This window comes from Nesoenas mayeri (assembly GCF_963082525.1).
Source record: "Nesoenas mayeri genome assembly, chromosome: 5".
In the NCBI taxonomy this organism is placed as follows: domain Eukaryota; kingdom Metazoa; phylum Chordata; class Aves; order Columbiformes; family Columbidae; genus Nesoenas; species Nesoenas mayeri.
Window position 1 is genome coordinate 29532879 of NC_137548.1, and position 17769 is coordinate 29550647.

The 17769-nt window shown below is 37.4% G+C and overlaps 1 protein-coding gene across 4 annotated transcripts in view; it reads right to left on the reverse strand.

The window, feature by feature from the left end:
- NUBPL (NUBP iron-sulfur cluster assembly factor, mitochondrial) overlaps positions 1-17769 on the reverse strand; it is a 108831-nt gene that overhangs the window by 23945 nt on the left and 67117 nt on the right. For 2 of the 4 annotated variants that reach the window (XR_013922235.1, XM_080346167.1), the window contains exons 9-10: positions 15617-15737; positions 11682-11764 (exon numbers count right to left, since the gene is read on the reverse strand). Coding sequence is in view for 3 of the 4 variants with exons in the window: in XM_080346167.1 (XP_080202293.1) it covers positions 11682-11764; positions 15617-15737 (204 nt within the window). In the remaining variant the exon portion in view is untranslated. Of the gene's footprint in view, positions 1-1007; positions 1941-6154; positions 6213-11681; positions 11765-15616; positions 15738-17769 lie in introns of those variants that run through there. The other 2 variants (XM_080346168.1, XM_080346169.1) reach the window with 2 other exon arrangements.

The window sequence follows — 17769 nt, forward strand, 5'->3', positions numbered from 1 at the left end:
TCATCCTTCAGCTAACACAAGAAATAATGAGAAAGAAAAGGGAAAACAAACAACCCTTATATCTGTATATGGATTGTTCACCCAGTCTAAATATGAACTGGGTGTCAGAGATGTTCTTTTTAACGGAATGAAAACAATAAATACCAAAGTTCAGAAATTATATTTTGCTAAAAAACAGTTAGAAATCCCAGTTCTTCCATTGCGATTTTTTATTATACTATGCCAAAACAACCACGGGATTACTTATACTTATCAACGATTGCAATATGTAAAGCAGAAGTGAATAAATATGTGTAGAGATAAAACTCAATTTAAAAAAGTAATAAGTTATCAATAAAATATGAAAGTGTAGAACACTAAGCCTGCTTTAATTTTTGTAAAATATTTTGGGCAATTTAAAGGAAGTGAATATTTATGTCAATTCTACAGGCCTGGGATAGCATGTTACTGAAAAAGCTGAACACTGATATGAGATCTCGTGGGGGAGGGTGAAGGAGAGAAGGTTCAGAGATTGACTTGAAGCAAAAAAAAAACCAAACCACAACTGGTTTAGACTATATAATTTACAGTTACAAAATCACTTAAACTTGAAATTCAACCCATAATTCGTGTCTAGATTTCCCATGTAAATTCTGGGTAGATATTACTTAAATATTCTTGAAGTAAATGTATACCAAGTTTTTATGTTGTATCACTTCAATAAGAAAAAATAACTACATCCAGAATTAAGAAATAATTATTTGAACTACGGGGAAAATCTTGGTCCCACAGAGGTCAACAGCAGAACTCTCTAGTGTGGTTAAATTCCCAGTATGGTTTGGCTAAGCTATATGTTTAAGATACCCACACTTGATTGTGTAAATGAAAAAGCCTAAATGTCAACTCAGATATCTAATTGTAAATGGGAACTCCTTCCCTGAAGGCATAATATTCCACTTCCACACACCAACACAAAAATAAAAATCACAGAAATGTAAGGCAATCAAAAAACAAACCAGAAGGCCATACAGTTTGAAAACCAAATTTTTCTTTACTTCAAAAACATATCTTTATGTTCAAATTCCAAGTTGCTGCACTGTAATTGGCATATGCAATCTTAAATTTACGTTATCTTGATCATTTGCATCCCCTGGCAAACCGCGCTCAGGCACAACATCTGTTTTTCATGAAGACCTGGGTTACCTAAGTCTTCTGTCTGGGTCCACTATAACGCAAAATAGACAAGAAAGAAGCCTCGGGGTCACGTAATCCATTCTCCACTAAACTCAACAGCCTCATGATCGAACATTATCCAATAATGAATGAATTTGCTCATGATCCATCACATGAACTCTTCAGAGTATACGTAGAATTTTTTAAATTTTCTTTCAGATGAACACACAAAAGTATTGCAGTTACATAACTGAATTTGGTTCTTAAAATAGTGAAGAACTTAAGGTCACCTTTGTAGTTAACCAAGTAAAAAGCTGAACCAAATTTACAGAAATCAGAGTATGGCAAATGTAATTCTTAAGGACTATTTATGCACTGGCATCCCTCTCACCATTCTGCTTGGCTGTAGCAGCTGTTTTTTTACTCTTGACCTTAAAACAGGATGCATGTAAAAAATGTACTTCACCCCTTCTTGCCTGATGATGTTACAATCCAGCAGCTAAATATTGTATATCATCTTTTGCACACTTCAATCCATTTGGACATTGCCAAACAGCAATTTGAAAAACAGTAAATATCACAATCATAGTTTAACCTCTGGTAAAGTGACTGCTAAAAAGTTCTCAAAATCCAACCATGGCATCCTTATAATTAGGTAGCAGGACTCTTCTGCGTTGGTCACACCAAAAGATCACTTTTTGGTATAAGTTTCAGTGAGAAACACTTCAAGCAGGAGGTTTTGGCAGTCGTCTTACTATTTCCAAAGCTATCTTTAGATAGGCTTTAGCCTGTAAAAACAGAAACATATGTTTAGCACCCTTCATGTCCTATAAAAAGGAATATTTTACATCTCATTAGGTATATGTTCTTTCACACACCTTCAAAGAAGAAAATGTTAAATAAATGGGTTCAATTTAGTTAGCTTTTTGTTTAGGAAAAATGATGCATAAGTACATGATACATAAGTACAAACACTGTTCAAAATATGGGGGCTGGGGGCGGTAAAATTTAACTTTGGTATTATTCTGAGACTAGAACTTGACTGAACAATCTGTCTTGAATAGCAAACAGAATCAATATTCTTCTGGAGGAGAAGTGTTGAGGAAGAGGGAGATTATTCAGTCCCACAGGTACTGTTGGTTATAAACTTCCCTCATCCTGAAGACTGAGATCCCTCATGCACAGGACTGAGACAGAGAATCAGAGAAAACAATGACATTCTCAGAATTTTTTATATATATATATATATATACACAGACACATTACAGACTAGACTACACTACAGAATTTCCTACACAGACATTAAAAATTAAAGTATTTTCAGAAAGAGACATCTTTCCAAAAGACTGAAGTGGGTATTAGAAAGAACTAATTCTGCAACACTAGAATCCATAAAGCAAAATCTCTCTTTCACACCAACCTGATACCATCAGATACCATCAGCTGGAGGGCAGAAGAGCACAGAACTGTAAGACTAACAGAAGTGACCCAAATAAGCATATATCTTCTAACATCTCTAAAAACATGACGCATGACCAGTCTAACATCAAGTATTCATAAATTTAATGCCAAGAGACACAGATAAAAACACTGCCTAAGGTCCAACACAGAACAAACTGCAAAATGAAACCAAATAATTCCTGTACCAAGCTCAACAACTTGTAGTTGAAACAGAACATGCCTTTTTAGAAAGGTCTGCAATCTTGATATAAAGATTTGCCACTAGGAGTACATTTGTGTGAGTGTATATATATACACTCTCTCTCTTGTAAGTTGTTCCAGAGGTTGATTGCTTCCATTATTAAAAATATATATCTTATCTATGATTTGAATTTGTCGTGCTTCAGTTTCCAGCAAGTGCATCACATTCTGTGCTCATCTAGTAGAAACAGAATTAGAAATTAGAAATTTCAATAGAAAACTCTCCTGCCATTCAGCTTCCTTCTTCTCTATTAGACTGTAACCAACCTACTTTGTCTTCTCAAATAAATCTGCATATGGAGCCTAAATTGGCAACCTTCCCTGTTTTCTAGAAGAAATCACCACAATATTCCCTACCACATTGCTCTGTCCTTCCTCCTGCAGTGCTCCTAGATGGTTCTAACATCGAGACAGATCTTGTATCCCTGATGAGCTTTTAAACTGGACAACAGGCTGACAAAAGCCTGAGCCAGAGCTTGAGAGGCAGGAAGAGAAGGTCAGTCTCTCAATTGGTCCACTAGCACCAAACATCACTGGGCTGAACCAGGCGGCAGCGTTTTGCAGGGTCAGGCACCTCGACACATCTCTTTTCCTTCAGGGTTGGCTCCTGCCTTGCTGAGTTTTCTGTTCTGGCACTCCCAGCCTCAGTGCCTTGTAGTCTCTGTGCTCACATCACCTTAAAACTAAAGTCACGTCATTTTCTCAGTTTGTAAGGACTAAGACACCAAACTGTTTCCTCCCATATGCATGAATTTGTGGCAAGAACTATGGAACTTAAATTACAAGCATGAAATTCAAACTTGACCTGCAGGTACAACTGCAGCACAGTTAGGCAACACAGCTGTGTCCATGTGCAACACCCACCACACCAAACTGTCAATTCCCTGGATGGTTCAGCTACTCCCCAGCCAGCAACCTGCACAGAAGAGTTAATGGACCAACCTGAAATGAGGTGATTGACTGAAGTCAAGCGGGCTTCGCAGTTAAGTATTTGACTAATCAGTGGAGGAACTCTCCAGGCGGCAAATGCGGACTACCCTGAAGAGTCTTGCAAGCAGCTTATGCTTTGCACAGATCAATTCACACGTTTTAATGAGTCAATTAAACAACCTGCATGGAAAATCCGGCCCCTTCTAGAGACTGTCTAGGCTGTTCCTGCTCCAGAGTTGACCAAATTGTACACAGGATTATAAATACACCATAGAAATTGTTCCTGTATGTGCATAAATAGTAACATAAGACAGTGTGTTTGTACATTGTTAAGATAGGAGATGTTCTGTACATAAATCAAGATAATCAGCAGCAACGGATCATGCGTATGCTGCACTAGTCATATAGGACCAGGGACTAGATGCATGGTTAAAACTGAGATAACCAGTCATTCATTTGTGGAGTCTCATTTGATCAAGTGAAAGACACGGTTGGCAAAGGTCCTTGGAACAGACTCCCACAACCATCCAAGACAGCAACCAGATATTCTGCTTGGGAGACTTGATTGCTTGTGTGTTACCCTATGTCAAAATCCCAATAAACTAGATTTTTTTTTTTTCTGCCAAAAAAAGACTGTTAATGAGTATCTGGGCAACAACTCCGCCATTACACAGACTCCCATTTGCCAAGTAGTTGATCTGTCGCTTTGTAACAGGAGGTTCCTGGTGCAACTCTTTGTAGCAGCATGTTAGTATTACCTAGCCCTAGTATTATCAGCAATCAGTCTCATCTGCCAAGCATCCTTTTTTTTTCTTCCTAGACCTTTATATGTTGAACAGAACAGCATCTCATACATGTTCTTACAGAACTCCACCAGTAACCTGCCTTTGACAAAATCAACTGTTTCAAGCCTTAGTTTCCTATCCTTGAACAAATCATTCAGCTGTAAGGCCCTGTCTACCAGCAGTAACATATATCAACATCCATGAAAGGTCTAAATGGAATCTCAGTGACTGCCAATACGCTTTCATTACACAAAACCAACCCAATATGTATTGAATGTCTTCTACTCAGGATCTTTGAAATGTGGCATCTGTGGACAGAGAGTACAGCTCAGTTCACCTGTTTACTCCCTCATTACCAAGCAAAAAACAGATGGCCTGCAACTTAAAACTGAGAGGGTTTTTTATCTCCTTTTTGGGTGAAATGTCAGAGAAGAAAAAGTAAAGGATGAGCTCTTATTCATCACTCACAACCACTTTCATTTCAATAGGATAAAAGTGAACTTTACAGATCAGTTTTTCCCTTTATGGTTTGGAAGCTCTAAAGGAATGGTTTATAGACTGTCTTTCTGAAAGAATTTTTTTGCAGATGGACAACTTTATATTTAACAGTAACACATCAGTTAGCTGGAAGCCAAACATTCTCACAGCTTTGAGAGGATGAAGAAGTGCACAGGAAGACAGAATGCCCTAAAACCAGACCAGACTTGTTCATTATGAACAGTGTCTAGATGGAGTCTGAGAGCAGCACTGGGGAGGGCACAGGTAGAGGTGGAAGGTGACACTGATAAGCGTCGAAAGAGATGGATAATGGCCACAGTGAGAGACTGTTCACCTCTCAAACAGCAGTACAAACACTGCCAGAAAAGAGTGCAGCATTCTTTAAATCACAAACCTCCTTAGGACTGAGAGGGCACTGTAGATGATGAAGTGACTAATGACAGCATAGATCCAGGAGTAGGAAATGGAGAACTCGTAATGAAGTTCATCAGGAAAAGGACTGAAAAGTCCTACTTAGCCTAAATAATCGGAACATTGTGATTCATTACTCTGTCACAGGGTAGATTTAAACTGCAAGAGTTTTTATTACCTCATCTAATTAAGCCCTATGGTAATCCCAGAGAACTGTGAGCATTTCAGTTACGGCATTTCATTCTTCCTAAAAATCCTACTGATGATGGAAGTATGCATCACTGCTAGGATTACTGCAAAATGACCATACAGGTCAGAGCTGACTCTGCCCTGTTCTCAGGGATGGTGTTGGCCTGATCTGCTACTTTGCCTTTCACTGAAGCGCAGATCTCGGCCTGCAAACAGGTCACTGCAGTGGCTTCCACTGTCTAGTGCAATGACCACACCAATACAGAATACGATTTTCCCATCAGCAAAGTCAAAACAGGTAGCAACTGATAACACATTTGCCTTCACCCAAACCACTGCATACAAACAGCTTCAGACCAGCAACTCAGAAAAAGCATACTGATCCAACTGCATGTAGGCCAAGTACACCAGACATGGTTTCTAACTTCTATTTGTGATTAAAAGACTCCAAGACTATTGAGATGCTTTATCCAGCACAGCAATCCAAGGGAGAATCTATTCAAGTCCGATTGTCTAGAATATCAAGTGCCGTGGATGCTACTATACCTGTAAAAAAGGATAAGATATAGAAATCTGCTCAGCAGAGCTGTTAGGGGCTTATACTTTATTAGTTGCTAGCAACCATGAGCAACTAATCAAATAATGGCTATCACAAGGACAAACACTAGACTTAGCCAGCATCTACATGAAAATAATGACAGACAATAGCTTTTCTTCTTATTAGCACACTCTTTTGCTCAGCCACAGTCCATTTTCCAGTTCAATCAGATTTTTAAATAGCTTTAATTTCCATGGAAATTGCTAGTTACTTTGACACAACTCCAACCTTCAGTGCATGCCTGGAGCTGCCCTCTGATGTCTTTATTTTACTGTGGTCAACTCAGAAGGCACTAAAAGCAGGATGGTAAACACAGCTTTAAATGAGCTTCCACTTCAGATAAAAGCTTCATGCCATGCAGAGAAATTCATGATTGCTACAAGAGGCCCAGAGCCTCTCCCACTCTGATCTCCTCTGGGCAGTTCTACCATAGGATTCCTTCTTTGCACGTATTTGCAACTGCTGCCAAGCTGTAATGAAGTTTCAGCCCAGAAAGGAGACTCGATGAGACAATAAAAGTCAATCCATAAACTGCAACATGAAATGGAGCAGACGGAAGTAAACTGCATGCTTCCTGAACCTAATACCTCAAAAAAAAAAATTCCTTAGTGCTCATGGGAAATTTCCTGTTAATCCCATATCTCAGCAGCTGCAAAAGCCAAGCCATCCTCCGAGGGAGCCGCAGCTGGGAAACAGTGCTCGCCCCAAGGTGCCATTATGCATGTACATCACTCAGGTGCCATTATGTACATCAAAAAAGACATCCTGCCCCGCCAACATGGTTAAGTAGAACGGTGCAATTCAGATGCAATACGGTAACATCCTTCAAACAGACTATCCTACCACTCAGCATTTTCTTCAGCAGAGTGAAGCATAAATGAGGGTCTGATGATGCATTGTACTATGTACAACCTGAATGAAGGACTTGAACCTGCACATACCAAATGTTACTGTGATCATTCAAAGGAAGCCTTGATGATAAGGTTTATTATAAATCATATCATGCAGCCTTCTTCAGGGTTTGCTTTTCTCTTAAAGACACCACACACTGGAGAGATCACTCTTTAAATGGAATTACTGATGACAGCTAAACAACAGCAAACATTATTTGTTACTACTACCACAATTTTTCTCCAACTATTTCTTGCAGGCTTTAAAAGGCTGTATATTTTCATCCTACTCACACATAACCTATTCATGGAGTTCTACAAAAAAAAGTCTTTCTGAATACAAATTCCACTTGTCTCTTTGGATAATACCACAGTAAGGCCTGTAACATTTCTAATTTAATTGAAAAGGGATTTTTAACCAGACCGACCGTCCCCTGTTACGTCAGATGGCTGATGCTTTGTGCCCCTGCTTCCCACCTGACTGGGCTTTTGCTCTCGTCTTACTAGATCTGTCTGCAACTTAGTGGCCTCAAAATCCTTCACCAATATATACAAGCTTATGAAATCTGCAAGAGAGCTGAATACATTTCACATTGTTAAAGGTGAACTAGACAGTTAACAGAAACTCCCAAGAAGTATGTGGGGTTTGTATCCTACGCTGGCCTTTATCACAAGCTGGATAGGATGACATTAAGCACATTTTCCAGCCACAGGTTCTGGTTTCCTTGCTCCAGGACAAGTTGGGCTCTTCTCCTGCCCAAGTCATATATTCAGCACTACACGGCATGTAAGCCTGTGCATACTTGCAAAAGGCTGCACAATCTGGGTATTCAACACTCTAAGCTATATATGATTCACCACGTTTGCTCCCTTTCATTTTTCTCTGCCTTCCCAGTACACCACACTTGATTTTTACAGTGAAGACACAAGACTTCACAAGACAGTGAAGTCAAAGTATTTTTCCTTAATAGATTCCAAATGTTTTCCATAACAGTATGTGGCAAGTAAACACTAAGGAACTGACCATTACATGTTTCCTGGATTTTTTTTTTCCCAAAAGCAGTCTTCCTTCTCTTACTTTCTGCCATGAGGGCTCGATATCTCTTTAATAACAGAGAAAGGGAAGAAGGTGAAATCTGAACTTCATTCTTTCATGATTTCTCTGCTGTCTTGAATACATTATCCCTGCTGAACCTTTGAGCTGTATCATCTCTCTTCCACATTTTTTTTAATCACCTCATTCCCAAGACAAGAAGATGAGAAACAACTACTGCTTGCCTCAGCCTCCAGCACATCTCCTCCCTGAAACATCTAGCCCAACAAGACTCCCTAACTTTTAGAAGGTGAATGGACACCCTGGTACAGCAAATGTATTTTGCACTACCTTGAGCTGCTGCTTTGATCTTGAGACAGATGGGAGTTTGGTGCTTGATGGTCACAGCTAAGCTGCCTGTTCTAGCAAAGTATTAAAAAATCCACTGTGCCAGCAAGGCTGTGATATATGGAAAAGTTTCTAGCAAGAAGTCTTCACAAGATAACCAGCTAGTGTCCCGTATCTCTCTGGGTTCTGTGCTCATAGATGGAAGAGCTCTCAGGAACCTCTACTTATCCTTTCCCTCAGTGCTTCCACCTGGCTTCAGTGGTTCTTCGTTTGTTTTCCGTATTCTACCTTTTTCCCTATTCCACCATTGGCAGTGTTGCCGATTTTCCTTCATTAGTCTTTGCTGTCTATAGACTCTCTCATATGTTAGGAGGAGAAAAAAAGTGAAGCCCCAGTCAGCCAATCTACCTCCACAGCTTGATGGAGGAGGAAAATGCTCCCAAGACTCTCAATTATCTCCAGAAGGGTCTGGTAAGTCCTCGCAGTTAATTCACCTCAGAAATGATTAGCTTCTTGTAGAGGATCTTCGATCACTCCCACTTGCTGCGGTCTGCCTGCCCTCTGTAAGCTGGAGCAGCCCCTGCCCCTAACACGCCAGCACAGCAATGGCTCCATTTGTACAGCACCTAGCAAAGTTTTTTTCAATGAAGAGTGTCAAAAACAAGCCACAGTTTAAACAACTAAGCTGACAGAAACATTAATGTAGATAATGTTAGATCGAGAGCAAAATCATTTTCCAGCACTGTTTATTTCTCCCTGGGGACTGTCTACAACTTCACCCAAAGAGAACCATTAAACCTTCCCATCCTTCAGCTACACGGTCAGCCCTTTCTGCAAGCGGACAAGTCTTATGTATTCAGCACCTTCACTGAGGAAGAGCTCTTTAAGTTCACACACACACAATTCTACAAGTCATTTTCTTTTTTCTGGAAGGGTTGTTTTGGTTGTTAGTAATTTCCTTGCCAGTTGTGAAAAGGAAGCTTCCCTTCTCCACCAACTACATCTAAGTTTTAAAACGACAAATTTCGACAAGTTTGCTTACACATTTTAAAATTCTAGTGTAGAGTGAGAACTATACTTTTTATATCAGCAAGGCAAGCTGAACCCTATGGCAGGTGGGTAAGCAAAAAAAGTATTAGCTAACATATTTTAGAAACACCCTTTATTCTAGTCTTGACAGAGCTTAGAAGGTGTGACAGCATGCTGGGTTTCCGAGAAGTCAATCACCATCCTTATTCCCCGCTGTTTGAATCGGCTAGGTATTATTTCAGTTCTGTGATTCTGTATTTAATTTGTAAATGTGTTCTAACAAAAACAGCATAGGATTTTGTATAAAAAACCCTGTACATTTAAAGGACAAGAGCAGAGATAATTTCAGCTGCTCTACGCACACTGTTCTCTATCTGAAAAATTGTAATTGTTCATGGATGAATAGCCACAATTTTAGTTTACTTGAGAAACATGGTGAAGGGTGTCATGTATTAAAGATTGGAATCTGACCTTATATGACCTCTCCAACCATCAGTTATGTGCTAAGACTTTAATTTTTCTTTTAAAATCTAAGAGAACAACAATAATATTCCCTGTCTTTAAAATGAAAAGCAAACCAGCGAAAAAGGGAAATTATTTTTCATTCTATAGAGATTAGTGACATCTAAAAAAAAACCACCTCATTCTCCGAGGAGAATGATTATCTCACAGACACAATGGCAGAGAGGCATATTAAAAGTTTTCCCCAGAGTCACACATATTTGTCAATCTGTACTCCTCTTCATATTTAACTTAATTGCCACAAATGGTGCTTATAGCCACTCCTTTCATTACCAGAAACGTAGTCCAAGGAGGAACAGATGGCAACACAACAGACCTTCTTGTCTTTTTTTTGATTTTCAGAATGCTGTCCTACATGTCTGAATTTTTAGATTGATAATCCTGCAGGCTACAGACTCTTGGTTATTACAGATTTCAGGTACTGTGAGCCTTCCATCTTGGTTTGCTCAGCTGTTTTGCTTCAACTTTGACCTAAGCCACACATTTATTCAAACCTTCACCCTGCTGATCAAACTTCCCAGATGGAAACTACCATATTAATTATGAAGATTCCTTTTCACAAGGATCTAGACTCAAGATCACTACAATATTCCATAGAGGATCAGCACAGGCCTTGCCCAAGCCTAGCAAGAATATCGTATTGAACTAGAAATCAACATGCCACAGTGCTGCTGCTTCTCTTTTAAAAATATGATGTATGACAATTTTAAGACTGTCACTGTTCCTCCGGCATCCCAATCAGTATGTTAATAACACTGGACTATCCTTTTTCTCCTTTAGAAGAGTGGGAAGGATTTCAGCACCTAGTATTTCAGCATGTGTCTAGCACACATGGTATTAGAAGGCTACCTTATTTGTACATTCTACCTTATTTCTAATTGATTCTACCATCTATGATCAGCATCAATCACTTTTTTTAACATAACGTGTAAGCAGCAGTCAAGGGTGAGGATGTATCATGACACAGACTGTGCAAACACAACACGGCAGACAACACCCTGCCCTACAGAGCCTGGCAGACAAACTCCAGCAGAGGCATGACAGAAAATACTAGCCAGGAAAATCTTACTCTATCAGCGTTAATGAAGTTTTATATGTGCAACTGCTTTTCTTTATAGCCTTCCATATTTGACTCCCATCACCTCAACAACTCATACTTTCCTTTGGCAATAGAACGTTATGGTAAAGGCCCAGAAAAATCCATCTCCTCTTGGGTGTAAATTCCTCCACTTCCTCCTGAAAACAACCCAGGTACTGACAATATGCAGGTTTTGTTCCAAACATCTTTTGAAAGGACCCTTTGACAGTTTCCAGACTCAACTGACAGTTTTAGTAGACCCACATTAGCTGCAAGGTCTCATGAGGCCTCACACTGACATTCCTCTTCTTGGCATGCCTGAACCTGGATCAAATTTTGAATGATTCAGACTAATTAAACAAAACCAAACCCACAGAAGCAGAACAGATAATCAGCATTCCAAAATGAAGGGCCTGAGTTACTTGATGATACCATCCTATTCTACTTCATTTCCCTAAGTGACACTCAGATACACATTTCTTTTCAAACAGGCTTAAGTGCAGTGCACCAAACTTACGGCATCACTTTGAGGCTGCGAGATCACCACAGGCTGTCCTGAGTCACACGTCTCTCGTATATTAACATGCAGTGGAATGTCACCTGTATCAAAAACACCAAGATAGACATTGTGAAGGCTTAATATTTCTTAAATGTTTCATTAAAATAGCCCTGAAGCACTCTGAAATCAAATTCCAGTTCAGTATATTCTTCAAATAACTTAATCTCAAAAAATTAGCATTTAAAATGAAAATTGGCTGCAGTACAATTTCTGCACCTCCCTAATGAATAATATTCTGGATTTTTCATTCTCTGAATAGGAAGGACTGTGCTTTGTAGTCATTTATGAGAGAAGACAGCTTGCTTTTTTGCTTCAAATACACAGTAAAACACAGGCTGAGATACAAATTATTTTGCATACCAAAAAAAAAAGTGCTTGAGTGTTGGGCAAATGCTCATCATGCAACTTACTGTTCAGCCTATCTCCTCATTGTATATTCTTTTCAGTGCTGTTTTAAGATTTTAATCACTGTTCAAAGACTTCTTTGAATACTTAATTTCCAAATAATAGCATTTGTTATTGTCCTTACTAGGCCTTGGATCCAATTAAAAGGTAGACAACTATTTGGTTCATTCTTCTTTCCAATACAAATCTTCTTTATATTCTGCTTTTATAACGAGCAGGGAATTGTCAGAGAGGAAAGGAACACTCTAAAGGAGAATCAGGTAGCAGCCCCATTCCATTCTGAAACATACTTTCTGAAATATGGGTTTTTAGCACTAAAGAAAACTTGAAGGTCCCACATTGAGTTTGTTGCTACATGGATAATTATGGAATGAATTGAAAACCAATTTCCTTTTAATGGAAGATACAGCTACATTTTCCATCATGGATGGATGTCATCAGAACAGTCCAATCTCAGTTGGTCTCAAAAAATGCATGAGTTTAAGTCACACAGTTTAGGAACATTTATTTAACCCAAACCAAGTCCACTGTAAATTACTGAAGTTCAATGTTGTCAGAAAAAAAAAAAAAACAACCAACCAAACAAACAAAAAAACACAAACAAACCAAAACAAAACAAAAAAACACATTAAAAAAACTGTACAAAGATTGACACAGCTTATTAAAACAAACCAACAAACAAACATACACACCAGAACCGAAATGGAGCAGGAATATACACAAAACAAAGTCAACCAAACAAATAACAAACACAAAAGCTGTGGCTCCATCATTATTGAGCTGAATCTTTGAAGAACTTCAATTTGTTATTTGTTTCAGTCATTGATAAATTTCTTTAGGCATAAAAGTCTGTTCATTTATTAAAAAAAATATTTAGGGCATCCTTTGAAGGTTTTTTTACCCTTAAACATTCTTAATAGAATAACAATAACTTTGTGAATCTCCCAGAAGTTAGTTCCTACAATTATTTTACGCAGAGACTAACCTTCAATTTTTATTCCCAAGGATGTTTTGTTAATGAAAAAATACTTTTTCACTATCAGCTTAATAACAATCTCAGAGAATAACAAAAAGAACTGCTTTACTACAAAATGGCAGCCTCTCTCTTTTCTTCCTCATACTTAGAAAGATGTGCTGGTTCTACAGGAGCATAACAGGGCTTGTATGAGCAGAAGTGCCCGTGTGAAGACAAAATAAAATCCAATCTTAACATTAAAAAAAAAATAAATAAATCAAATGCTTATAAATTAAGCAGAAGCATAAAGACAGCAAAAGCATCTGCACAGCTGTTTGGGTGCTAAGGATTTTAGGAAGATGAAGATCCTGCACTATTCTGCATTGCAGAATGTGATGGGAACTTGCCATCAAACATTTTTCTGATACTAACAAGTATTGCTGACTGCAAAGAAAGGAGTTGAGAAAAAAATTAATTTCTTGCAGGAAGTAAAAACAAGAAGAATTTTTAAAATCTGGGAGTCACTGTTCCATGTATTATCAGTGAATACAGTTTAGAAAGTTAGGAACTACAAAGTTCAGGCTGGAGTGTACAGAAATTATCATCTTAGTATTACGTATATCGTTGGTATAGTTTTCTGGTCACAGTTATGGTCATCAAACTTCAAAAAAATAGAAAGCAAAATAGGAGAATTTCAGAGACAGGGAGAGAAACAATCAGCAGCACAACCTTTGGCTCACTTTCCTTTAGAGAATAAAAAGATAAGAATCACAAGCACATGAAATAATGACCTACACTTAAAGGTGCAGTGGCAACTGCTATTTGTCTTCTGTCATAAACAAAATAAAGGAATTATTCAGTATCATTAAAGGCAGCCACTTCTGAGCAAATAAAATGTCAGGTTTCACAAGAGGACTAGGTGCTTAGTTGAACAAACAGAACAGCCACAAGTGTTGCAAAATATAAGCAAAATAACATTACATATCTATCTATCTATATATATAGATATCTATATCTATCTATCTATCTATATAAAAGTTCTCAAGCCTTTTGGGCAGAATTCAAATAATAATAGCATTGATATAAAACTTCCATTTGGGATAGATTAATGTAAAATCTGTACGCAGTAATTCTTACAATACCATATGGTATTATTATATAATGGTCATCCCTGGAAAGAGAAGTATACTAATCAGATCAAGTACTGTCATTCTAAATTTAACCTTTAAGGCATTATTCTTCATCTTAGTCTGGTCTTTCACTACCACTTTGAAGACAAACTTCACTCCATTTTCTTCACACATCTCATCCATCCCCTGCTAACCCTGTAAATCTCTCACATTACTCTTAAATAAATACAATTACAATGAGTTCTGCCCTCTTAGGGAATAACAAAACCACCTATGGGACCAGTGGCACGGTGCATCATTTGTGCTCATGGATCTAAATGTATGTTTGACTCAGCTGCTTGCAGAGCATTTGCATCCATCCCCCTCACCCGGGGCTGTGGAAGTCTCCTGGGGCTCCCATCACAACTCATCATAGATGCAGAAAACTAAAAGATAGCCCAAAAGCATGTCTTTAATTATGCACTGCCTTGCTAGTTTAAGTTTATGTCAGACCCTGATGTTTCTGTGTTGATCTTTCTAAGTGAGTTTCCGGGTTCTTCTTAATGAATTAACTATGGAAAATCATTGAGATAATTATAGTAATACATGGAAACACATCATTAGCACATGCAATTATCCCATTTACCAACTTAATTATGATGTGTTATATTCTATAATTTTTTTTTTACTGACAGCACAGGATGAACTACGCCTTTTTAAAACAGCAATGTATATTTTGAAGATCAATGTATATTTTAGCTTACAGAAGGCCAGATTGTTTAATCATAGCTAATTCTTGTTTTCGATAAATTTTCTTTTGAAACAACATTTTGCAATTCATCGTATTGTTTTTATCTCAACATTTAAATACAATCATTACAGCCTGCTTCTCTCCACACGAAAGTCAAGATATCCCTAGATGGGCATAAAAACAACTGCTTTAGGGGACTGCATTTCCAATTACCATATTTATTTCAATATGTGACAAGCCATTTCATTTAAATAAAATAAAAACTTCTATTGACATTAATGGACAGAGTTTAGGTCTATTTTACGAGACAAAATAGAATTCTTGGTTATTTGAAAAAATTATTGTATGATCAATAGCACAAGGAATTTCAGGTAATATAGCACATCAATATCAAAACAATTCATGTTCTGGTTTGTTTATAAATCAAAAGAGATTTAAGATGCAATTTAAGAATTTTCACATCCAGTCTACATCACATTTACAAGAATCCTGATTAGAAACAGAGAATATGAAACTATGACATTCGGCTACTAAGTTATTAGTTCTATTATATCTGAATACTGTCTGAATATAGAATAATCTAGGATTATGCAGTTCCATACTCCAGTTAATGCTTCCCCCCCACACACCATTAAATCTTTCTTTAAAAGTAAAACCATTGCTATATTCTTACCTAAAATATCTAATCCAAGGGTTTTTGCAAGATCTCTTACACCATCAGCTCCAAAAATGTGTGTCTCATGCTTGCATTTGGGACACTGGAAAACACTCATATTTTGGACCAGTCCTAAAACCTGTTAAAGTAAAAGAAAGCAATGTTCAAACCTGGGATTCAAGAAGAGATTATCAACAAAAAAATCAACAAGGAGTATTCATTTATAATGGGAAGCAGAAGTAATATCAGCCTCATTACAACCATTATCAACTCTTATTAGTCGTCTCAGTTGCACTATCATTTGTGCTTTATTTCAAGTTTTGCTCATTTATACTTCTCAAAGATTAACCTCTTGTACAGGCCTATCTTTTCAAGAACTCTCCCTGCTGGTATTTAATTTTCAAACTCTGAATACTGGAAGAATTTTCATGTTGTGTTTTATAGCTTTATAATTTGCAGTTTCAGGAAACACAAAACAAAAACATACCATTACAAGAAATGACACAATCACACATGCTTTTAAGATATTTTTGTAAGTTATCCCGTAGGAAAATGTTTTCGAAAAGAACCTGATTTGCTGTTCTTCTGAAGAACAGAAACACATTTTAAAGATCGAACAAAAGAAAAAATTATATGAAACTAAGTAGCAAAAACCACAGCATAGAAATCTAATACACACATATTAGGTACCTTTCTGTTCATGCCAGGTGTTCAACATCATCCTAGCAAAATATGTCAAATGAAAATTTGCCAAATCATGCCCACAAAAATCTTCTTTCACAATGTACAATAACGCTAATGATAGCATTGATCTTATTTTATTCACGTTGTAAACAAAGCCATTCATTGAGGCAGAGCAGAATTTCTCAAAAGTGATGAAAACAGCACTCAAACACCACAGGGTGAAAGCTTCTACCCATCTGCTGATCCACAGAAGACTCGCTTTAAGAGCTTCTATGTTACAATAATTCACTTTAAGATATATGTTATCTAGGTATGTCACACACACTATAGCCAAGGTTTAAAAATATGAGTATATATTTTCAAGTACAAAAAGTTGTTATTTACTTTGTAGCATTCTAATTTTGTGCTTGAATAAGCTGGCCTAGTTACTAGAGGTATAGCAGCCACTACACTAATGAAGAATATCCAAAAAGAAACACCAGTATTTAATGCAACCAACAAATAGTTATTTAACCAAGAGTGAATGTACAACTTTTGGCATCAAAATTGAAAATAAAAAGCAGGTTATTTACAACATGTTAATAAAATTCCCTTCTATTTAAGCTAAAAATGATCACCTGTTTTTTCTATATCACCATAACATGTTTCACACTATTTTCTAAGAAGTGTTACGTAAATCTTCCAGAGGGTTTAAAGCAAGGAGCATTTTAAGAAACAGTAACAACCACAATAACAACAGATCACCTACTTTAAATTTAACACCACAAACTTTGCCCATTTTCTGCTCTCTCCTTCAAACTGCCAGAAGAACAAGAGGAACAAGTTTATATTTCCTGGCAAATTATTACAGGTAATTTTCTCATCCAGTTCTTAAACTAAGAGAGAGATGAAATATTCCATGTGCAAGGGTATAAGGTCCAGGGAAGGCAAAAAGGGCTCTGGCAGCCACACTGATGACCTCTGAGCAGCCATGCATCCTGCTCTCCCTAAATTAAAAGTCTAGGAATTTTCACTATGTTGGTGGTAAACTGAAGAACAGTGGAAGGAGTATTATTGGACAAAAGAAAAAGAGTATTTTAACCAGGATTCAGGTAAGTCATTTTCTGCAGCACAGGAAGAAAAGATAACCTGATGTTTATACTTTAAATGAATTAATTAATCTTCAGTTATCTTGGGGTTTGAACTTTCCGTTCTCCTCAAAGCAGTCATACAACATTTATGATTCAGTGAACTCACAATCAAAGTTGTGCAATTTACTACAATTTTGTGAATACTTAAGGATTATTATAGTTGTTTCAATTATTTGATAGCCTAATAACTAAGCCCTTCTGCCACGGTTTATGGAAATTCTGGGATACAGCTGTATCCCCAATGCTACATCAGTTTTAGAGGTCTTATTCACTGTCCTTTTTTGTTTTCATTTCAACAAATCTGACTCAAAGCAAGTGACATTTCAGCATTACACAATCACTTTTATTTTTTCAGTG